This window comes from Vidua macroura, chromosome 25, assembly GCF_024509145.1.
Source record: "Vidua macroura isolate BioBank_ID:100142 chromosome 25, ASM2450914v1, whole genome shotgun sequence".
NCBI classification, from domain to species: Eukaryota; Metazoa; Chordata; class Aves; order Passeriformes; family Viduidae; genus Vidua; species Vidua macroura.
The window spans coordinates 1,744,123-1,767,400 of record NC_071595.1 but is presented as its reverse complement, the minus strand read 5'-3'; the positions used below and the strand labels follow the sequence as shown (position 1 = coordinate 1,767,400).

General features: G+C 66.1%; 1 protein-coding gene across 8 annotated transcripts in view; it reads left to right on the top strand.

Annotated features, from left to right (window-relative positions):
- Positions 1–603: 603 nt before the first annotated feature.
- ADGRB2 (adhesion G protein-coupled receptor B2) overlaps positions 604–23,278 on the top strand; it is a 33,793-nt gene continuing 11,118 nt past the window's right edge. For 2 of the 8 annotated variants that reach the window (XM_053998973.1, XM_053998969.1), the window contains exons 1-12: positions 5,421–5,447; positions 8,416–9,220; positions 14,693–14,776; positions 17,441–17,605; positions 19,934–20,098; positions 20,805–20,969; positions 21,046–21,147; positions 21,403–21,509; positions 22,225–22,419; positions 22,511–22,579; positions 22,709–22,817; positions 22,892–23,038. In XM_053998973.1, coding sequence (XP_053854948.1) covers positions 5,436–5,447; positions 8,416–9,220; positions 14,693–14,776; positions 17,441–17,605; positions 19,934–20,098; positions 20,805–20,969; positions 21,046–21,147; positions 21,403–21,509; positions 22,225–22,419; positions 22,511–22,579; positions 22,709–22,817; positions 22,892–23,038 — 2,125 coding nt within the window. In that variant the 5' untranslated portion in view covers positions 5,421–5,435. Of the gene's footprint in view, positions 644–5,420; positions 5,448–8,311; positions 9,221–14,692; positions 14,777–17,440; positions 17,606–18,643; positions 18,809–19,933; positions 20,099–20,804; positions 20,970–21,045; positions 21,148–21,402; positions 21,510–22,224; positions 22,420–22,510; positions 22,580–22,708; positions 22,818–22,891; positions 23,039–23,278 lie in introns of those variants that run through there. The other 6 variants (XM_053998977.1, XM_053998972.1, XM_053998971.1 and 3 more) reach the window with 6 other exon arrangements.

The following is a 23,278-nucleotide window of genomic DNA, read 5'->3' as shown; positions in this document are numbered from 1 at the left end:
GGCGTTCGCACCCCCCCAGCCGTGCGCGACCCACTCCACGCGTGTCACACGGCTGGGGTGTGTGTGTGTGTGGGGGGGGGGGGGGGTGTGACACCGGAGCGCGACCCCCCCCCTCTCCGCGTGCGTGTGCACCGCCCCCCCCCCCCCCCCCAGCGCTGCAGCAGCAGCAGCAGCAGCCCGGGGGTCACCTCCCCCTCCCCGCACACACGGCGGGGGCGGCGGAGCGGGGAGAGGGGGGAGAGGGGAGAGGGGAGAGGGGGGGGGGTCCCCGCCGCCGTGCCCGGTTGCTGTCACACCGCCCCGCGCCCGGCGCATGCAGCAAGTGCCCGAGCGGCGCGCGCCGCCGCCGCCCCCGCGCCCCCCGCTCCCCCAGCCCCCCCCCTCTCCCTTCCCCTCCCCACCGCATCCGCCGCCGCCGCCGCCGCCGCCGCCGCCACCGGGGCCCGGCGCGCTGCGCGCCCGCTCCCGGCCCCGCGCCCGCTCCCGGCCCCGCGCGCTGCCGCCGCCGCCGCCGCCGCCGCGCTCTCCCGGGCGCGCCCGGGCACCGGCTGCCACCGCCACCGCCGCCGCCGCCGCTCGGGGATGGCCAGCCCGCTGCTCGCCGCGCCGCGCCGGGGCTACACGCGCTGCTAACGGAGCGCAGGTAAGGGCGGCCACGACCCCCTTCGCCGGTGCACCGATATCTCCCCCCCCCCTCTCCGGTGCACCGGCACTCCTCCGTTCTCGGTGAACCCCCCCCCAACCTCTTTCCCGGTGCGGCGGCTCCGCTCCCCCCCGGCGCGGCGCAGCGGGGGCGGCAGCTCGCCGCCGATGCGGGTTGCGGCGGCCGGTGCCGCCGGTTGGCAGATCCCCGGTTCCACCGGGGACCCCCCCCCGCCCCCGCCCGCCGCCCCAGCTCCCACCCCAACCGAGGCCAACTTTCCTGCCCCGGCGGCCGGGCTGCGGGACCGGGAGTTGCGGCCGCGCCGCGACACCGCGGGTGCCCCGTGCCCGGTGCTCGGGGCGGGCAGCGGCATCCCCGAGGCGGCCCCGGCCCTGCCGGGAAGTTGCGCGGGGCTGCGGCGGCGCGGAGGGCTCGGCAGCGGGGCTGGCTGAGAGCCGCGGCGTGCCCGGAGCTGCCGGTCCTTCCCGCGGGGCTGCCGGTCCCCTCCTCTCCCGGGGCTGCCGATCTCCTCCTCCCGCTCTGCCGGTGCCCTCTCCCCGGTGGTTGCCGCTTCTTCCCCCCTCTGCCGGTTCTCCCCTCGGCGCTGCCGGTTCCCCGGGGGTCCCGGTGCCCCTCAGGTCGCTCGTGCCCCCCGCGAGTCGCCGTTTCCTCCCTCGGGGTGCCAACCCCCGCCTTTAAAACAGTGCCCGGCTCCGGCAGCCCCGCGGCGGAGGGGCCGCACGCGTGTCCGCGGGCACACGTATGTTCCCGGGCACACGTGTGGCACCGCGGTGTGTCACACAGCAAGGCCACGGGTGGGTGCAGGGCTCCCTGCTGGCATCCCTGCTGTGGGCACACCGTGCCAGCCCGGCGAGCGTGGGTGCTCGGCGGGCTTGGTCACCCCGCGTTGTCCCCCCTCGGGCAAGGGCCCTGGGGAGTCGGCACGCATCGGGCGCGGGTGAAGCCCCAGCGGTGGGTGGGTGGGTGGGTTGGCGGGTGGGTTCGCAGCCCTCCCCCGCGCGCTCTGTTCGGTGCCAGCGTGGGGGGCTGCGGGGCGCCGCCGTGCCACGGCACCCGGGGGCCGTGGGCGTGCGGGAGGGCACACGTGGGCACCCAGCGTGTGCCGCCGCGGGCACGTGCGGCGGGCAGGTGGCAGCCGGGGCTTTGGGGGGACCTGCGGCCCTTCCCTGCGAGCCCTGGGGTTGGTGGCACGGAGCGGTGCCAGGTGCGCCTCACGCGTGTGCCCGCGCCGGTCACTTGTTGAGGACGGGGAGGTTTTTTACCGCAGCCGGCGCGGGGGGGGACTGGCGGCAGCGCGGCGTGTGAACAACCCTTCCCTTTTCTAGGTCATGTCACTGCTGGCTGTGCTGGCTGCCGCCTGGCAGCCGGGGCCGCCGGTGACGCGGGGAGGTGGCCCCGGGGTGGCCGAGCGCCTGGCCGGGGGTTCTGTGCGGGGCGCACGTGGAGCTGGTGGCACGGGGCTGGCTCCGAGCTGCGGCGCTGGGATTGTTCCCAGTGCTTGGGGACAGATTTGTCCCTCCTTTGAAGGCCGTGGCTGAGCTGAGGGGGGTCGTGGGGAGGCACCCGGCTCCGTGGGCTCGCATGGGGAGGAGCGGGGCGGCGCAGCTGTTGTCACTGTCACCGTCACCGTCACCTGGCTGCTCCTCAGCAGGGAGGGTCTGCTCCCCGTTCCCAGCAGGGCTCCTTGGTGACGGCACGGTGGCACTGGATGTGGAGTTGGCTGTGTGGCAGTGCCAGCCCCGCTGTGCCAGAGCACAGAGCCGGGCAGCAGCTCCTCTCCCAGGCCTGCCCAGTTGCCCGTCAAGCCTTGTCACCGGCTCCTGCTTTGATCCAAGGAGCCAGGATCCTACAAATTTGGGCTGTGCTGGAGAGAAAACGGACACGGAGCGGGCACAGCGGGCACTCGCTCTCCGACTGGGACCCGCGTGGCAGAGGGGCTCCAGCGCTGGCTGGGACGCGCTGCCAGCTCTTCCCAGCTCCTTCTGGTTCTTCTCAACACCTCCAAGGACCTTTGGCAGTGGAATCCTCTGCCTGGAGTCACTCCCTGCTGATCTGGAGATGGCACCGGGGGTGCTGGGCTCTTCCCGCTGGTGGAGAGCTCTGCCCTGGCACCAAGCTCCTGCTCACCGCTATGGGACGAGATGGGAATGCTTGGTGTGCCCATTGCTGCCAAATCCCCACATCCCGTGGGGATTTTCAGATGGGATGGGGGCTGCAGGATGGACTCCCCATTTCCTGGAGGAAGATGATGCTCCAGCCCCGCTCCAGCCCTGCGCTGCTGTGGTGCCTCAAGGCTTCTCCATGGGAATTTGGACTGAGGCCCTGCAAACTCATTTCCTACCACGGGCCCGTCCTCTAATGGGGACGGGGCTGGCTCGGGGCCACCTGGCTCGGTTGCCAAATGTCAGAAGCTCTACAGCTCCTCGCTGCTCACGAGGGCCATCGTGTCCCCCCTGCGCTGCTCCTGTCTGTTCCTTCTTGATGTCCTCCAAGAGCAGGATGGAGCCAGGCCCCTTCTCTCCCTGGAGCACCTCGGAGGCTCGCGGTGGGGCTGGGTCTGGATGAGATGATGGGTAAAAAAAAAAAAATCCCATTTTTGGAATGAGAACAGATCCTGCCGCCAGCGCTGGGACTCAGAACCCCGCTTTGGAGCTTTCCCGGATCTCCCAGCCCTCCAGAATGGAGCTGATGGCAAAGAGGGACTCACATCCCAAGCATGTGGAAGAAACTCCTTGGAAGAGGCCGTGGGAGCGCCGTGGCTGCTGCAGCCGAGGGGGGGCTGTGACTCCAGGGACCCCCCAGCTGTGCAGGGCCGGGGGGAGGCAGCACACGCCGTTCCCTGGCAGAGCAGATCCCTAATCCCGGCGGAGATCTCTCTGTGCTGTCTCCCGGCCTTGCTTTTGGAGTGGAGTTTTACCAACAGCAGTTAAGTAAAATAAATAAAGAGGCCTGTGCTTGCCAGTGCTCGCGAGGCCGCGCCAGGGATTGGCAAAGCGGCACCATTAATTACAGCTCGGCACCGCTGCCAGCCTGCCGGCTCCGGGAGAGGCCGTGGCAGCACGCCGGGGAGCCAGAGGGAGAAGGGAGACGTGGAATCATGGAAGGGAGGGGAAACGTGGTCCTGGACACTGAGGGAATTGTGCCAGGGCGGGTGGAAGCAGCTGGGCTATGGCTGTCCCTGCTGGGCGGCCGCGTGGGCACACGCGTGTGCAAGCGTGCGCCGCGCAGGGATCCGTGGTTCCGGGCTGGAGGTTGGGATCGCAGCGGAGTTTTTCCCAGGAATGGTGCTGGTCTGTTGAGGGAGGGGCTGGGAAGGCTCAGGACACCCCTGGGGGTCCCCATGGAGGTGCTTCGGAGCAGATTTGGAGTCCCCGGATGCCTTTGAACGGCCGGGGAAGATCCCGGGGCTCGGAGCGGGGGTGGGAATTGCTCGTTGTGGTGCTGTCCTTGTCGCTGTCACCTCCGGGTGGGCAGGGATGGCTTCCCGCGGGATGGAGCCTCACGGCTGTGCCGTGCCAGGGGCCAGCCTGCTCCTTTTGGCAGGGAAGTGAGGCTGTTCCACGCTGGATCAGCCACCCAGGGTGCCCCAGCCCTTCCTTACTTTTTATTCCTTTATCCTAAGCCATGCTCATGTTAGGAATTTTCCTGGATCAGGTCTTTTTTTTTCCCCATGGATTTTGTCTTTTCTACAGCCTGTCAAAAATCTCCTTTGCTCTGCCATTAATCGTTTCTCAGATTATTGATGCCGAGGGGTTTAGCGCTGCCCATTTGTCACTTTTTTGGGGACTGCTTGGTTGTCCCTGGCTTTTCCTGACTGGAGACGGTCACGATTTGGGCTCCTGCCGTGCCGGGATGATGGAGCTGGACGGGGATCCGGCCAAAATCCAGGCGAAACATCCTCAGGGAAACAACCTGTTTGTGCGTCGGGAGCAGTGCCGTGCCGTGGCCGGGGAGAGCCGAGCCGCGGTCGGATCCGCCTCTTCCCGGAGCGATATTCCAGCAGGGATGCGCGGCAGAGAGACCGCGCTAAGAGAACGGGGAGCCCGGGCTGTCGCTTCCGCCCGCCCGGCCGCTTCCCAGCTCTGTGATGGCTCTTTAAAAGCTTTAATTAAAGCTTTAAACCCACCCCCTTCCCTGCGCCCGGGCGGGAACAAAGGCAGATGGAAGGGGCTGGAGCGGGCGAGCGTGCCAGGCTGTGCCCGCCGTGCTCCGGGGTGACATCGCCGTCCCCAGGGAGCACCAGCCACTCCCCGCCGGGTGGTCGCCAGCTGCCCCCAGGGACCCAGCAGCGCTGCCGGGATGCGCTCACGGCCGCCGGGCGGCTCATCCCGCCCGGAGCCGAGGTGGTTTTGGAGGCAGCGGGGGTGATGCCAGCGCGGCCGTGCCCCGGCACCGCGGTCAGGCTGGGCTCCCCCGAGCCGGAGAGCGCAGACGGTGACGCTGCAGGGCGCGAGGTCCCCGCCGCGCTGCCGGCTGGGGGTGAGGTGACCTCCACCCGGTAGCCCCCGCCGGGTGACTCGGTGGCCCAGATGTTAAAAATCTCCTCGGCCCCCTCGCAGCTCAGTGAAATATTTTCACTGCAGCAGCAGCGGCAGCGGCGGCGGCGGCGGCTCGGGCGCTGCAGGGAGCGGGGCTGGTGCCGGGTGAGCTCCGGCAGCTCTGGATCAGCCCCGGCCGTGGCTCCGCGCGGCGCAGGGCTCCGGGCAGCCGCAGCCCGGAGGTTTTGGGGCTGGGAGGAAGCTCCCCATATCCCAGAGCAGCTGGATCATGCATGCCTGGAGAGGTGAGGCGTGGGCTCTGTCCATCCCCGAGCCTTCCAGCGGGCCGGATGGATGGATGGATGGATGGATGGATGGATGGATGGATGGACGGACGGATGGATGCTGGTGCCGGAGCGTCCCTGCTCGCTGCTCCCGGGCGAGGGAAGCAAGCACCATCTTGTGTCCCTGCCAGGCTGCGGGAGCCCCAGGAGCTCGCTGCAGAGCAGCAGCATGTCCCTGCCTGACCTCCTCCTCCTCTCCCTCCTCCTCCTCCTCTTCCTCCTCCTCCTCCCTCCCCCCACTCCCGGCTCTCCCGGAGCAGCGGAGGGGGCTGCGACTCTCCGGGGGACCCCAGGTCCTCGGTGGCCGCTCCAGTAGCACCGGTGGGGGATGCTCGTGGTGCTCCGCGCTCCGGCTGCAGTTGGAATTCGGTGCTTTTGGGCCTCTCCTGTTGCATTTCCTGGGGGCTCTGGCTGGAGACCAGAGGAACCGGAGGGTTTTCCTCCGGAAAAGTGGGGTTTTCTTTTACCCCAGATCCCCCTGCTTGCATCGGGGACATCCGGTCTGCTCCCGTTGGCTCCATCCCAGCCCCTCTCCCCGTGCCCTGGAGGGGGGAATGCCAGCACCGAGCCCCCCTCCCGTGCTGCCGGGGCGGCAGGAGCCAGCGCCAGCCTGTTGCATGAGAATCGGGATATTTTTAGCTCTCTAATGTCCCCGGAGGGGCTCCAGCGCAGGCTCGGCCAAGGCTCCGTGTCCCTCCCGATGAGCCGGGGGATGCCCCAGTACCAGCACCTTGGCTAGGGGTGGTTCGGGGGCAGGATTTGCTGTTTGAGGGTGGTTTGGGGGCAGGATTTGCTGTTTGAGGGTGGTTTGGGGGCAGGATTTGGTGTTTGAGGGTGGTTTGGGGGCAGGATTTGCTGTTTGAGGGTGGTTTGGGGGCAGGATTTGCTGTTTGAGGGCAGGATTTGCTGTTTGAGGGTGGTTTGGGGGCAGGATTTGGTGTTTGAGGGTGGTTTGGGGGCAGGATTTGGTGTTTGAGGGTGGTTTAGAGGCAGGATTTGGTGTTTGAGGGTGGTTTGGGGGCAGGATTTGGTGTTTGAGGGTGGTTTGGGGGCAGGATTTGGTGTTTGAGGGTGGTTTGGGGGCAGGATTTGCTGTTTGAGGGTGGTTTGGGGGCAGGATTTGGTGTTTGAGGGTGGTTTGGGGGCAGGATTTGCTGTTTGAGGGTGGTTTGGGGGCAGGATTTGCTGTTTGAGGGCAGGATTTGCTGTTTGAGGGTGGTTTGGGGGCAGGATTTGGTGTTTGAGGGTGGTTTGGGGGCAGGATTTGCTGTTTGAGGGTGGTTTGGGGGCAGGATTTGGTGTTTGAGGGTGGTTCGGGGGCAGGATTTGGTGTTTGAGGGTGGTTTGGAGGCAGGATTTGCTGTTTGAGGGTGGTTTGGGGGCAGGATTTGGTGTTTGAGGGTGGTTTGGGGGCAGGATTTGGTGTTTGAGGGTGGTTTGGGGGCAGGATTTGCTGTTTGAGGGTGGTTTGGGGGCAGGATTTGGTGTTTGAGGGTGGTTTGGGGGCAGGATTTGGTGTTTGAGGGTGGTTTGGGGGCAGGATTTGCTGTTTGAGGGTGGTTTGGGGGCAGGAGTTGCTGTTTGAGGGTGGTTTGGGGGCAGGATTTGCTGTTTGAGGGTGGTTTGGAGGCAGGATTTGTTGTTTGAAGGTGGTTCAGGGGCAGGATTTGGTGTTTGAGGGTGGTTTGGGGGCAGGATTTGTTGTTTGAAGGTGGTTCAGGGGCAGGATTTGGTGTTTGAGGGTGGTTTGGGGGCAGGATTTGGTGTTTGAGGGTGGTTTGGGGGCAGGATTTGGTGTTTGAGGGTGGTTTGGGGGCAGGATTTGCTGTTTGAGGGTGGTTTGGGGGCAGGATTTGGTGTCTGAGGGTGGTTTGGGGGCAGGATTTTGTGTTTGAGGGTGGTTTGGGGGCAGGATTTGCTGTTTGAGGGTGGTTTGGGGGCAGGATTTGCTGTTTGAGGGTGGTTTGGGGGCAGGATTTGCTGTTTGAGGGTGGTTTGGGGGCAGGATTTGCTGTTTGAGGGTGAGGAAGAGCATCCCCCGTGCCGTGCCAAGCGCTCGGCATCCCCAGCACACGGCTGGGCGGGGGCGAGCGGCGACCTCAGCGATTTTAAAATCAACCTCTGCCATGGCATCTGGCCCTGTGGCCACCTTCTGGATGTCCCCTGCTGTCCCCAGGGCTGTCCCCTTGCCACCGCTGCCCCGGGCACAGGCTGAGTGATGCTGACACGTGCACGGCTGCCTCTGCCTCTGTAGAGCCGCGCTCCGGGCTCACTTAATAAGGCCACGGCATGCATTATTTTATTAATGAGGTATTAAAAAGCCGTTCATGGTGATGCTCTGCATTCCCAGAGAGGTATCCAAGAAATCTGTGCTGAGCAGTGACTGCTCACCCTGTGCCCGGCTCTTAGGACAGATGTGGGGACACCACGCTGCTGGGGTGTCACCGCCCACCCCCAGCACGTCACCCCCAGCTGCCAGCCTGTCCCCACCATGCTCCAGGGCATCAGAATGTGCTCCAAGGGCTTTTGGAGCCCTGCCTGGAGTTTTTTGGTGGCTCCATGCCCAGGCTGTGCTTGGCGAGCTCGGGGGGTGGGTGTGAGCTGAGGGTGGGGGGGGGGTCACTGCAAGGGGGGACCTGTGGGGCTGGGTCTCTGCTCTGGCGCTTTTGGGGTGACATCCTCGCTCTGTGCTGCAGAGTCCCCAACTTGGGGACTCACTGGCACAGCAAGGAGTCCCCTGTAACCCCGCAAGGTGGCAGGTGGGGACAGGGACCAGGTGGGGACACGAACCGGGAGGGCACATGGGGTAACTGGGATGCTGCTCCCACACCAGCCGGGCTCAGGGCAGGGTGCTGACCCCCAGCCCAGCTCCACAGCGGCCGAGCCTCCGGGTAAGCCTCTGTCCGTGTGTCCATCTGTCTGTCCGCAGGGCAAATGCCATAGGATGACCGCTGCTGGTCCCCTCTTACTGGCTGTGATATCGTCTGTCCTGTGGCTCACGCGGGGCTTCGACCCGGCTCCCAGCGCCTGCTCCGCCCTGGCCTCCGGCGTCCTCTACGGCTCCTTCTCCCTCAAGGACCTGTTCCCCACCATCTCCTCCGGCTGCTCCTGGACCCTGGAGAACCCCGACCCCACCAAGTACTCGCTCTACCTCCGCTTCAACCGGGAGGAGCAGGTCTGCACCCACTTCTCGCCCATGGTGCTGCCGCTCGACCACTACCTGGCCAACTACACCTGCGACCCCCGGGGCGAGGCCAGCCCCGCGCCCGCCCGCCAGCGCCCGGAGCAGCAGCAGGAGGAGGAGGAGGACGAGGAAGCCGAGCTGGAGCTGTGCGAGGGCGCGGGACCCTTCACCTTCCTGCACTTCGACAAGAACTTCGTGCAGCTGTGCCTGGCGGCCGAGCCCGAGGCGGCCCCGCGGCTGCTGGAGCCGCAAGCGCTGGAATTCCGCTTCGTGGAGGTGCTGCTCATCAACAACAACAACTCCAGCCAGTTCACCTGCAGCGTGCTGTGCCGCTGGCTCGAGGAGTGCCTGCAGGCTCCCGGCGCCCGCCGCTGCGGCTTCACCCACGCCGGCTGCAGCTGCCAGGCCGAGAGCCCCCCGGCCCCCCGGCGCAACGGCACCCGGCCCCCGGCCCCCGCGCCCACCCCGGCGCCCGCCGCCCCCGGCTGCTGCCCCACCGAGCTGCATTCTGCGAATGCCAACGAGCTCGACCTGCCCGAGGTGCCACACGGTGAGTGGGGAGCGGGGCATGGACCCCCTGTGCGGGGCTGGGGGTCCCCGGGTGCTGCTCGTGCTCATGGAATGGGTGGGTTCTGCCTGCGCGTGGTCCACGGGGAATGGGGGTGGTGGGAATTGTGCAGTGGATGGATCCGGCTTGTGCGAGCTCTGTGGGACTGGGAAGTGCCAGCAGGGCACTGGGCACGGAGCAGGGAATGGTGAAATGGATGGGTCCAGGGGCTGGAGGATGCCAGTGGGTCACTGGACACGGAGCAGGGAATGGTGAAATGGATGGATCCAGGGGCTGCAGGGTGCCAGTGGGGCACTGGGCATGGAGCAGGGAATGGTGAAATGGATGGATCCAGGGGCTGCAGGGTGCCAGTGGGGCACTGGGCATGGAGCAGGAATGGTGAAATGGATGGATCCAGGGGCTGGAGGATGCCAGTGGGACACTGGACATGGAGCAGGGAATGGTGAAATGGATGGGTCCAGGGGCTGCAGGGTGCCAGCAGGGCACTGGGTACGGAGCAGGAATGGTGAAATGGATGGATCCAGGGGCTGCAGGGTGCCAGTGGGACACTGGGCACGGAGCAGGAATGGTGAAATGGATGGATCCAGGGGCACGGAGCAGGGAATGGTGAAATGGATGGGTCCAGGGGCTGGAGGGTGCCAGTGGGGCACTGGGCACGGAGCAGGAATGGTGAAATGGATGGATCCAGGGGCTGCAGGATGCCAGTGGGGCACTGGGCACGGAGCAGGAATGGTGAAATGGATGGGTCCAGGGGATGGAGGATGCCAGTGGGGCACTGGGCACTGAGCAGGGAATGGTGAAATGGATGGATCCAGGGGCTGGAGGATGCCAGTGGGACACTGGACATGGAGCAGGGAATGGTGAAATGGATGGGTCCAGGGGCTGCAGGGTGCCAGCAGGGCACTGGGTACGGAGCAGGAATGGTGAAATGGATGGATCCAGGGGCTGCAGGGTGCCAGTGGGACACTGGGCACGGAGCAGGAATGGTGAAATGGATGGATCCAGGGGCACGGAGCAGGAATGGTGAAATGGATGGGTCCAGGGGCTGGAGGGTGCCAGTGGGGCACTGGGCACGGAGCAGGGAATGGTGAAATGGATGGATCCAGGGGCACGGAGCAGGAATGGTGAAATGGATGGATCCAGGGGCTGGAGGGTGCCAGTGGGGCACTGGGCACGGAGCAGGGAATGGTGAAATGGATGGATCCCACCCGTGCACAGCGCTGGGGTAGGATTGGTGCCAGCTGGATGCTGGGCACGGAGCAGGAATGGTGAAATGGATGGATCCAGGGGCACGGAGCAGGGAATGGTGAAATGGATGGATCCCACCCGTGCACAGCGCTGGGGTAGGATTGGTGCCAGCTGGATGCTGGGCACAGAGCAGGGAAGTCATGCCGTGGGTGAATCCTACCCGTGCACACTCCACAGGGCTGCAGGGTGCAGCTGGGTGCTGTGCATGGAGCATCCATGGGATGGATGAGTCTCCTCTGAGCCCACTCCCAGGGCAGGATGGTGCCAGCTGGGCACTGGGCATGGAGCAGGGAATCCATGGGATGGATGAATCCTGTCTGTGCACACTCCCCAGGGCAGGAGGGAGCTGTGCACGGAGCAGAGGATCCACGGAGTGGATGAATCTCCTCTGAGCCCACTCCCAGGGCAGGATGGTGCCAATTAAGCACTGGGCATGGAGCAGGGCATGCACGGGATGGGTGAATCCTGCCTGAGCACACTCCCCAGGGCTGGAACTTTCCAGTGAGACACTCTGCATGGAGCAGGGAATCCGTATGAGTTCAAATCCCTGGAGCTGCAGCTTGCTCTGCCCTTGCCACGGCCCAGCCATCCCTGGGAACGCCGCGGTGACCCCACCGCTGCCGGGGCTGGTGCCACGGCTGCTCTGGCACACCCCACGTGGCTCCCTGGCCTCGCTCGCCGCCTCCCTGGCACGGGGCAGGAGCAGGAGCCAACTCGCTGTGCCCCGGTGGAGACGTGGAAAACAATTTGCAGGTAAAATGACCCTTTGCCGTGGCAAATTACCCTTGACTGCTGCAGCCCGGGCGCTTGTTATTCCAGGCAGGATGTCACGGCACGGCGGCCGGGCTATTAAGCAGGCGGAATGAGGCCATTTGCTCGTTCCGGGATTGTAGGAAGGGCTGAGGATAGAGCAGCCGGCACCGGGATCCGCGGCGGGGCCGCCTTGCCCCGGTGCTGCCCGTGGCTGCGGTGCCAAGCCCGGCGAGGTGGGAGACGGGGACACATCTGGCCAGATGTTTTCCCTTCAGCAGCCTCGGGGTGCTGCGCGGGCAGGGGCAATCCCCAGCTGGGCTGCGCGGCGTCTTTATCCGGCAGATTAGGTGGCGGGGCCGGGCCGGGCCGGGCCGGGGGTGTAGAGATAATTTCATTGGGCTTTAGCGTTTATTTCAGGAGCTAAATGTCATTAAGGGCAGATGCCCCCACTAAATCCCCGGTCCGTTACAGCTGCAGGGCTCTAAATCGCCTCATCCCGAGGGGAGCTGCTTGAGCTGATTTCATTTTATGGGGTTTTTTCTTTTCCTGTTTTGTTTATTTTTTCCCCCTTTAAATGCCACTCCCCGTGGGTGATTTAAGGGCTCCGTGCCACGGTCAGGTGCCAGCCCCAAGGTCAGCCTGGCTGACCCCGTGCCCGAGGGGTGGCACCTGCCGTGGCTGGGGCTGCCCGTGGAGGGGGGGTCCACGATGGGATGGAGAACTGGGATGCAGGATGGGATGGAGAACTGGGATGCAGGATGGGATGGAGAATTGGGATCCATGATGGAGAATTGGGATCCAGGATAGGATTGAGAACTGGGATGCAGGATGAGATGGAGAATTGGGATGCAGGATGGGATGGAGAATTGGGATCCAGGATGGGATGGAGAACTGGGATGCAGGATGGGATGGAGAACTGGGATCCAGGATGGGATTGAGAACTGGGATCCAGGATGGGATGGAGAAGCAGGATCCAGGATGGAGAATTGGGATCCATGATGGAGAATTGGGATCCAGGATGGAATGGAGAAGCGGGATGCAGGATGGGATGGAGAAACGGGATCCAGGATGGGATGGAGAAGCGGGATCCAGGATGGGATGGAGAAGCGGGATGCAGGATGGGATGGAGAATTGAGATCTGCGATAGGATGGAGAAGCGGGATGCAGGATGGGATGCAGAAGCGGGATGCTCCTCCAGGGGACCCAGCACACCCCCAGGGGTGGTTCAGCGGGGTTATTTCCCCCGAGCCTGGCGCAGGGTGCTGGCCAGGGGGGTCCCTGCAGAGCTGGCAGGGCTCAGTGCCACATTCCGCCTCTCCAGCTGCGACGGCCGCGGCACAAACTCCGTCTCCCTCTCCAAATTCCATTTGACATCCAATTAAAGGCTGGAGCGCCCGGAGGTTCAGTGTTACTGCGGTGCCAGAGCCACGGGGGTGACGCGCTGCCTCGGCCGCCCCTCGTGCCACGCCGCCGCCACCGTCCCCCCCCCGGGTGTCACCGCGCTGAGCCGCGGGGCCGCAGCACAGAGCGCCCTTCATGCAGCCAGGGGGGGTCCCGGGCTCCCACCTGGCCTCCCCCCGGGGTGGAGAATGGTCGCCTTTCAGGGGGATGGTGGCACACAGGGCCGGGGGGCTGAATGGCGCCTGTGAGCCGAGGCTTGGCGGGCGCCCAGCGCTGATCTCAGCGGCTCCTCCGCCGCAGCGACGTGGGGCTGGCGCCCGCCCAGAGCCTCCCCAGAGCGGTGACCCCGGGGTCCCCACGCCCGCGTCATCCCCGCCGCGGGGAGGCTCTGCCGGGGGGATTCGGGGACGAGGCACGTGGGCGGGAAGCGTGGACGGCTTGGGGTTTTGTGGGGTGGCTTTGGGTGCGTGCAGCCCTGCTGCTCCAGGCTCCAGGCGGTGTGCCCCCTCTAAAGACCCCCAAAGGTGTGACCCCCCCTCTCTTTTAGACGGCCTCTGGGTGACCCTGCTGTGCGGAGGCCAAGCAGTTCCAATTTTGGGTTTCCCCGCACCCCAAACCCGTCCCTGCTCAGAAACCAACCCCCAGTGAGGTGCTGCTGGGACAAGGACACCACCAGCCTTGGGATTCACCTTGAGGTCCCCAAAGAGCACCCCTGATGTCCCCAGAATCACCTCCCACCCTTGCCCCCGCCAGCTGTGCTGTGCTGGGGTGCTGGGGGACCCCCGGGCAGGGTGGGGGGCGGTGTCAGGGTTGGCTGCAGCCTCTCGGCAGTGACAGGCAAGGATTTAATGCTCTCCGAAGGAAATTGAATTTGGTGTCTCTGTCGAACACAGCCAGGGAGAACGCCCTCGTATATCCTCGGGATTTATGGTTTTCCCCAGGCTCCTGCCGTGCCGTGTGTAATTCTGCTGTGGCGCTCCCAGAGGGGGGTGGCCCTGTGGGGAATTCAGCCCGGTGGCCCCACAGACCCCCCCTGGGCATCGCCTCAGTGTCCCCAGGCCCCACTGTGTCTCCCATGCCAGCGGGAATTCCGGAGTGGGACGTCCAAGGACAGGATCTGAGGGTGCCAGCGGGGAGCCCTGAAGGGTTACCCTGAGTTAAGGCAAAACTCGGTAAATTTGGGGCTTTTTGACACACAGCCAGTGCCAGAGCAGGCTGTGCTCCCTGCCTGGGGCTGGGTGTCCCAGTGGGAGCCACCATGTGCCCAAAGCACCCTGGCAGTGCCAGGTGTCCCCATGCCACCTCCCCTCCATCCCTTGGGGACACCGCTGTGTTTGGCTGGCAGCTGCTTGTGCCATCCCTGCCTGCTCTCCTGGCTGTCACGGCAGTGAAGTGACGACAGCATCATTGGGGGTGACATCCCTGGGGTGGCATCGATGGTGCTGTCCCTCTGTCCCCCATGGCACATCCAGCAGGAGCAGCTGGGATGAATCCACAGGAGCTCCAGGGCCCAGATTTGGGGACAGGAGTCCCTCTGGAGGACAGGGAGGTGGCCCGGGGGTGTGGGGGACGCCGAGGGAGGTGTCCCCCTGCGCCTGCAGCCACGTCCCCCGCCGGGCCCCGCACATGCCAGTTAATTTCACACCAAGTGCTCTTGATGGATCACTTGTTATTTTTGGTGAGCCGAGCCATAAATTTGTGCCACCTCGCCGCAGCGAGCTGATAAGTGGGGACGGGAGAGCACCTCCGCCTGGCACGGTGGGGACACGGGCACCCTGCCCGCACCAGGGACGTGGCACCTCAGGCTGGGGTCCAGCTGCCAGCCCTGGGACATTTTGGGGCAGCTGTGACACGTTTGGGGCGCTGGGAGCGTGCTCAGTGATGCTCCACCAGGTCTTGCTCTCAGCGGTGTCAGCATGGGGACAGGCATCCCTGTACCCCCCTGAAATGTCCCGCGCTGGGCTGTCCCCATCCCTGTCCCCATCCCTGTCCCCATCCCTGTCCCCATCGCTGTCCCCTGCCCACTCTCATTTGGGCATTTCTCTCTCCTAGGCAATGCGGTCGAGGAGAACCAGAAGGTGAAGACCCAGTGGCCACGGTCAGCGGATGAACCCGGGGTCTACATGGCCCAGACAGGTACCAGGAACAGGCAGGGGGACACTGGTGACACCGGGCTCGTGCAGCTGGGCAGGGGTGACAGAGATGGAGCGACTCTCTTTAGCTCTCTGCCCACGGACTGGCTTAATTTGCTCCATTTATATATTTTTTCCTCTGCACTTTCCTCCGAGAGGGTTGTAAAGCAGAAGCAAAAAAAAAAAAAAAAAAATCTATTAATTGTTTCGTTCAAATGTATTTATTTGGCAAATCCATCTGGGTAATTGGAGCGTGCTGCTCCCCCCTCCCCAGCCTCCCTGATTTATGGTCGGAGGGCTCGGAGGCGAGCGGGAGATGGATGGGCCCCGGCTCTGCTCCATGTGCCTGGCTTGCAGAATTCCCGGCCACGCTCACGGGGCTTCTGCCCCACTGGGAGCTCCTGGGTGACCCCACTGGTGACCCTGTCCAGTCTCGGGGACCCCGTGTGACACCAGCACGTTGTCACCGCCGCGGGTGACACGGAGCCCGCGTTCTGCCTGTCTCCAGGACACACGGTCCCCTTTGGAGCCCTCCCCCATCTATCCCAGTTTAATTTAAACGGATGGGCTCTGCTGCTGGGCTGTCCAAGAGTCTCAGAGACATCATCAACCTTAATAAGAGCCGCTTGTTGTAAATGTCAGCGTGTGACGGGCTGGGGGGAGGGAGCTGCGGAGGGCTGCCCGTGCTGCCCACCCTGCCCACACTGCCCACCCTGCCCGTGCTGCCCACCCTGCCCGTGACTGTCCACTGCCCACACTGCCCACCCTGCCCACCCTGCCCGTGCTGCCCACTGCCCACTGCCCACACTGCCCACCCTGCCCGTGCTGCCCGTGCTGCCCACTGCCCACTGCCCACTGCCCACACTGCCCACACTGCCCACCCTGCCCGTGACTGCCCACCCTGTCCGTGACTGCCCACCCTGTCCATGCTGCCCACACTGCCCACCCTGCCCGTGACTGCCCACTGCCCACTGCCCACACTGCCCACCCTGCCCACACTGCCCACACTGCCCACCCTGCCCACACTGCCCACACTGCCCACCCTGCCCGTGCTGCCCACACTGCCCACACTGCCCGTGCCTGCCCACCCTGCCCATGCTGCCCACCCTGTCCGTGCTGCCCACCCTGTCCGTGCTGCCCACACTGCCCACCCTGCCCGTGACTGCCCACTGCCCACCCTGTCCGTGCTGCCCACCCTGCCCGTGCTGCCCACCCTGTCTGTGCTGCCCACTGCCCACCCTGTCCGTGCTGCCCACCCTGCCCGTGACTGCCCACCCTGCCCGTGCTGCCCACTGCCCACTGCCCACACTGCCCACTCTGCCCACCCTGCCCGTGCTGCCCACCCTGCCCACACTGCCCACCCTGTCCATGCTGCCCACCCTGTCCGTGCTGCCCACCCTGTCCGTGACTGCCCACCCTGTCCATGCTGCCCACACTGCCCGTGACTGCCCACCCTGCCCACCCTGCCCATGCTGCCCACCCTGTCTGTGCTGCCCACTGCCCACCCTGTCCGTGCTGCCCACCCTGCCCGTGCTGCCCACCCTGTCTGTGCTGCCCACTGCCCATCCTGTCCATGCTGCCCACACTGCCCACCCTGTCCGTGCTGCCCACCCTGCCTGTGACTGCCCACTGCCCACCCTGTCCATGCTGCCCACTGCCCACCCTGTCCGTGCTGCCCACCCTGCCCGTGCTGCCCACCCTGCCCGTGACTGCCCACCCTGCCCGAGACTGCCCACTGCCCACCCTGCCCGTGACTGCCCACCCTGTCCGTGCTGCCCACACTGCCCGTGCTGCCCACACTGCCCACCCTGCCCGTGCTGCCCACCCTGTCCGTGCTGCCCACCCTGTCCGTGCTGCCCACACTGCCCACACTGCCCGTGCCTGCCCACCCTGCCCGTGACTGCCCACCCTTTCCGTGCTGCCCACACTGCCCGTGCTGCCCACACTGCCCACCCTGCCCGTGACTGCCCACCCTCTCCGTGCTGCCCACACTGCCCGTGCTGCCCACACTGCCCACCCTGCCCGTGACTGCCCACCCTCTCCGTGCTGCCCACACTGCCCGTGCTGCCCACACTGCCCACCCTGCCCGTGACTGCCCACCCTCTCCGTGCTGCCCACTGCCCACCCTGTCCATGCTGCCCACCCTGCCCGTGACTGCCCACCCTGCCCGTGCTACCCACCCTGTTCATGCTGCCCACCCTGCCCGTGACTGCCCACCCTGTCCGTGCTGCCCACTGCCCACCCTGTCCGTGCTGCCCACTGCCCACCCTGCCCGTGCTGTCCGCGCTGTCCACCCTGCTCACCCTGTCTGTTCTGTCCCTACTGACCACTCTGCCGTGCTCACCCTGTCCCCACTGCCCACTGCCCACCCTGCCCACCCTGCTCACCCTGTCTGTTCCGTCTGTGCTGCCCACTGCCCACCCTGCCAGCCCTGCCAGCCCCTCCTGGCATGGATCCTGTCCCTCACACCAGCTGCCACCCCCGTGCCCCAATCCCTTCTCCAGCCCCACCCGAGGCCTCACCTCACTGCCACCCTCAGCGCCACCACCTCGCCCTCACCCCTGCACTCACCGCTGCCACCCACCCAGCTCCATGTCCCCTCCGCGGGGCTGCGCTGGTGGCACGTCCCCTGTCCCCCGCGGGCTCTCAGGCTCCCTGTCTCCCGCAGGGGACCCCGCGGCGGAGGAGTGGTCGCAGTGGAGCGTGTGCTCCCTGACGTGCGGCCAGGGCTCCCAGGTGCGGACGCGCTCCTGCGTCTCCTCTCCCTACGGGACGCTGTGCAGCGGGCTGCTCCGGGAGACCCGCACCTGCAACAACACCGCCACCTGCCCAGGTACGGGGCACACCGGGGACGCCGGGGACACCGGGGACGCCGGGGACACCGGGGACGCCGCGCTGCCGCCTCCCCGCAGGGCTGAGCAGGCGGGTGGGGACGGAGAGAATGCGTTGCTGGGACGTCTCTGGGGTCTCCTCGGGGTGCTGTGGTGGATGAGAAGGGTGGCTCGGCACGGTTTTGGTGCCCACCCTGCGCTGGGGTGCTCTGGGTGCTGTTGGCATCCCTCCATCCTCCGGAGGTGTCCCTCCTGGGGAGGTGTCTGGAATGGGTGCGCTGCACCCTGTGCCCTGTCAGCGGTGCTGCTGCCGGGGATTTGCCTGGGGAACTCCTTTCCATCCTTTCTCCTGGTGAGCTGTGGGCTCCTCCTGGATGTCCCCGAGGTTTTGTGCTGGAGCCTGGCGGATTCGGAGCCTGGCATTCCGAGGGGTTCCCCCTGACGTGGGGCAGGAGGGGACTGAGCTGCTCAGTGCCTCGAGGCAGGTGACAGCAGGGTGCTGAGGATCTCCTGGCTGTCCGTGGTGGTGTCCGTGCGTCTCATGTGGGACACGAGAGGGACCTCAGGGTGCCACAGTGGCAGCCACACTGCCCTGTCCTAATCTGGGGTGTTTCAATGGGTTTTCACCCCCAGGACAGGCAGTGTCCACTCCCCTCCGTCCTGGGGAGTGCAGCCCTGTCCTGGCACCCCGAGGACATCGGAGCTCAAGGAGGAACATCCTTCAGGATGGTCCCTGATCCTCTCCTGGAGCGCTGAGCTCCCGTGGATGCGAGGGGCAGGTGGTGCTCGGTGTGCTGACAGGGACTGGGGTGACCCGTGTGTGGCTTTGGGGGGGGACATGCGCCGCCAGTGCCAGCACCACAAAAGGGAGGCTGGAGCAGCGCTGCCAGCTCAGCGATCTGGGGTGACGACGGGGCAGGCAGCGCTGGGAACTGCGCCCGGCTGAGCCCCGGGCAGGGCGCGCGGGGTCTGCCAAGCCAGGACCCCTCGGTGCCAGGGCCCCTGGGCGGCTGGAGCCCCTGGGCTGTGCTGTGTTGCAGTTCCCGGCGCGTGGGAGGAGTGGTCCCCGTGGAGCCTGTGCTCGGTGACCTGCGGGCGAGGGGCCAGGACCAGGACGCGGCGCTGCGCGGCCTCGCGGCGCCGAGGGATGGCCTGCGAGGGCCCCGAGCTGCAGGCCAAGCCCTGCAATATCGCGACCTGCCCGGGTCAGTACCTCCCTCTCCCCACGCTCCTTCTTCCCGCCGGGAATGCCAGGAGACGGCGCCGGCGGAGCGCCAGGGCCGCGCTCCTGGTGCCGCGAGGGACGGGTGGCACCGCCACGGGGTGCTGTGACACTGGGTGCACCATCCCCGCTGGAGATCCAAGTGGAAACTCGGTGCTGCTGGCTGTGCCGGGGTCTCACGACCCCAGCACGGGCAGGGGTCCAGCCTGGGCTCCTTCCCTACCCCTCTGCTGTGCCTGGCACTGGGGTGGCACGGGGACTTTGTGGGGTACGGGGAGGTGACAAAGAGGGCCGGCTGCAGGGTCTGTCTGCACACAGCTGGCAGTGCCACAGCTGTCCCTTCCTCCTGCGTGCCAGGAGTGGCCCTGGTGGTGGCTGTGGGGTTTCTGCGGTGACGGGCAGGGATGCCATGTCTTAGATGTTGCCCCACGTGTGACATGGGGCAGCTGGAGCAGGAGGGAGCGCGGGAGCTGCTCCTGCAGCAGCTCTGACAGGGATGTGGCACCCACGGCACACAGCTTTGGCCACGGCTGTCCTGTGGAGATGCTGCTGGAGTCTTGAGCTTGGCAGGGAACGATGGATTTGGTTGGAAGTGATGCCAGGGATGATGGATTTGGCAGGAGTGATGCCAGGGATGCTGGATTTGGTTGGAAGCAATGCCAGGGATGCTGGATTTGTTAAAAAGCAATGCCAGGGATGCTGGATTTGGCCAGAAGTGATGCCAGGGATTCTGGGTTTGGTTGGAAGCGATGCCAGGGCTGCTGAATTGGGTGGAAAGCAATGCCAGAGCTTCTGGATTTGGCAGGAGCGATGCCAGAGGCGCCGGGTTTGGTTGGGAGCAATACCAAGGGTGCCAGAAACGCTAAGTCCGGTGCGAGCAACACCAGGCTCCCCACCCTGAGCGTGTCCCTCGTGTCTCAGCCGGCGCGGGGGCCAGCCCCAGTGACAATCCCCCCTCCCAGCACCGCCAGGCACAGGACGAGCCGGCACATCCGTAGGTTGGACCCGTTGCCCGGCGAGCCCGGCGCGGGTCACGGCGAGCCGGGGGCGTCGCGGCCGAGCGGCCGCCGTGCCGTGGGAGCTGACGCCGCTCTCCTTGTCCCCGCAGTGGAAGGGCAGTGGCTGGAGTGGGGCGCCTGGAGCCGCTGCTCCGTCACCTGCGCCAACGGCACCCAGCAGCGGACGCGCAGGTGCAGCGTCTCGGCCCACGGCTGGGCCGAGTGCCGGGGGGCCCACGCCGACGCCCGGGAGTGCTCCAACCCCACCTGTCCCAGTAAGGCCCCGCGCGCTGGGGGGGGAGCGGGGGGACGGCCGCGCGTCGGGGCACGGCGCCCAGCACAGCCGCGCCGCCGCGCCGCCCCGGTGTCACCGCCGGTGACACCCGGAGTGCTGGCGGACCCCTCCACTGCGGGGAGCCTGAGGGTGATGCCAGGGACCACCGGGAGTGTCTCGGCGAGAGGAGACGGGGGTTGGCACTGTCCTCGTCCTGGGTCGCGCCGGGGACCCGTCGGTGCCAGGCGGCGGCGGGTCCCGCCGTGCTTTGGGCGTACAAGCACGAGGCAGATCTCAGGTGTGCACACGGGGCTGGGGACGGCTCTGGGAGCGGGGACGCCGGGCAGAGGATGGACCACGGGGTCCTCAGCCTGTCCTTCGAGCCGCTCCTTGTTTGGTGGGAGAAGTGGTGGCACCGGTGGCAGGCACAGAGGGAGGTGGTGGCTGTGCCATGGTGCCCATGGATGGTGGCAGGGAATGAGGGGCATCTGCACCAGGAGGGGCATCTGCACCAGGAGGGGCATCTGCAGCAGGATGCCAGTCTGCTCTAAAAGAGATTTAAATCACTGATCCACGCATTTCACACCCCGCGGGATTTCGGCTCACAGCGCGTGGGGCAGCGCCGATGGCGCCCCATCCCAGTCCCCCCGCGGGTGCCACTCTCCGGGCGCAGAGCCGGGTGTCCCACAGTGTCCCCATCCCCACAGCAGACAGCAAGTGGGGTCCTTGGAACCACTGGAGCCTCTGCTCCAAGACCTGCGACACCGGCTGGCAGCGGCGCTTCCGCATGTGCGAGGGCACGGGCATGCAGGGCTACCCCTGCGAGGGCACCGGCGAGGAGGTGAAGACCTGCAACGAGAAGAAGTGCCCAGGTATGGGGTACCCCACAGCCCCCAGCGCCCCTCACCCCACATCTGGGCAGTGCTGAGCCCCCTTTCCCCCCCCCAGCCTACCACGAGATGTGCAAGGACGAGTACGTGATGCTGATGACCTGGAAGAAGACGGCTGCCGGGGAGATCATCTACAACAAATGTCCCCCCAACGCCACAGGTGACCCCAGATGTCCCCAGGGCTGGAGGAGGGCAGGGGGTGGTGGGTGGCATGGGGCTTGAGCACCCCAAAGCCCTGGGACAGGTGGTGGCATTGGGGACAAGCCACCCGGAGCAGGGCAGGGGGTGGTGGGTGACACTGGGGTCAAGCACCCCTAAATCCCCTGGCCCTGGAGCTGCGCAGGGGGCTGTGGGTGGCATCGGGGTGCCAGGAAGGGATTGCAGCGCCAGCCCCAACCCCAAATCTCCCTCACAGGGACTGCCAGCCGCCGGTGCCTGCTGAGCCCCCATGGGGTCGCCTACTGGGGCGTGCCCAGCTTCGCCCGCTGCGTCTCCCACGAGTACAGATACTTGCATCTCTCAGTAGGTGCCCGCTCTGGCACGGCCCCTTCTGTCCCCTGTCCCTGTCCCTGGGGCTCCGTCCCATCCCCGGCACTCCAAGAGCCACCTCGCCTCTCTGGCATGGGGAAACTGAGGCACGGCTCCGTGGGTGGGCGGGGAAAGGGGATCCCATCCGGGCTGTGTCTGTGGGAAGCGGTTCTTGGGATGGGAAGGTTCCCTCAGATCCCCACGAGGGTGGGAATAGGGATCCCATCTCAGGGCTTGAGGGGGTTGTGTTCCTGTGTGTTTGGGAAAAGGCTTTTGGGATGGAGAGGATGTCCCCTGACCCCCACGGATGTCCCCAGACCTCCCTGGATGTCCCCAGAGTCCTGTGACCGCCCACAGCCCTCTGTGGGCTTGGAAAAATGTCCCAGTCCCTGAGCTGGACTGTTTGAGTTGCGTTCCCACGTGTTTGGGAAAAGGCTTTTGGGACGTGGAGGATGACCCCAGACCCCATGGATGTCCCCAGATCCCGGTGAATGTCCCCAGACCCCATGGATGTCCCCAAACCCCTGCGAATGTCCCCAGACCACCCTGGATGTCCCCAAACCCCTGTGGACACCCTCAACCTGCGCATCCCGCAGCTGCCTTAATGACCTCTGCAGCGTGCCCCGGGCTCTGGGGACGATGAGGGACACGCAGCACTGCTGGGGGGTGGTGGCAGCGGAGTGACACCGCTGTCCCCTCCCCGTACCAGCTGCGGGAGCACCTGGCCAAGGGCCAGCGGGTGCTGGCAGGGGAGGGCATGTCCCAGGTGGTGCGGAGCCTGCTGGAGCTCATGGCCCGCAAGACCTACTACAGCGGGGACCTGCTCTTCTCCGTGGACATCCTGCGCAACGTCACCGACACCTTCAAGAGGGCCACCTACATCCCGTCCTCCGAGGACGTGCAGGTAGCGGCCAGGGGGACAGCGAGGGTCCCCTCCGCGGGGAGGTGGCGGTCGCTCGGTCCGTCGCCAGCCCCGCTGAGCCCCGTCCCCGCAGCGCTTCTTCCAGGTGGTGAGCTACATGGTGGACGCGGAGAACCGCGATAAGTGGGAGGATGCCCAGCAGGTGAGTGGCACGGGGTGGGGTGGGGGGGGGGCCGTGGTGGCAGCCGGGATTGTCCCCATCGCCGACGGGGTGTGTCCCCACCGCGGTGGCGCATCCCGGCGGCTCCGGAGCTGCTCCCGTCTCCCGCAGGTCTCTCCGGGCTCCGTGCACCTGATGAAGGTGGTGGAGGACTTCATCCACCTGGTGGGGAACGCGCTGAAGGCTTTCCAGAGCTCCCTCATTGTCACCGACAACTTGGGTGAGCGGCGGGGCGGGCGTGGGGACCTGAGGGGGACACAGGAGCGGGGAGGTGACACCCGTGTCCCCTGCCAGTGACCAGCATCCAGCGGGAGCCCGTGTCCGCCGTGTCCAGCGACATCAACTTCCCCATGAAGGGCCGGCGGGGGATGAAGGACTGGGCCCGCAGCTCCGAGGACAAGCTCTTCATCCCCAGGGAGGTGCTGAGCCTCGCCTCGGCAGGTGAGCGGGAGCGCCCAGGTGTGTGCACAGCTGGCAGGGTGCGCGCAGCTGGAGGTGGGCGCGTGCCTAGCCGAACGTTCCGGCACGCCCGGCACGGCGCTCAGGTGTGTGCCTGCACACCTGGAGGTGTGCATGGTGGGAGCGTGCACGTCCGGGTGCGTGCAGGTGTGCACGCAGGTGTGAACGTGCACATCTGGAAGTGCACACACGCCTGCACACCTGGAGGTGTGCACGGTGGGA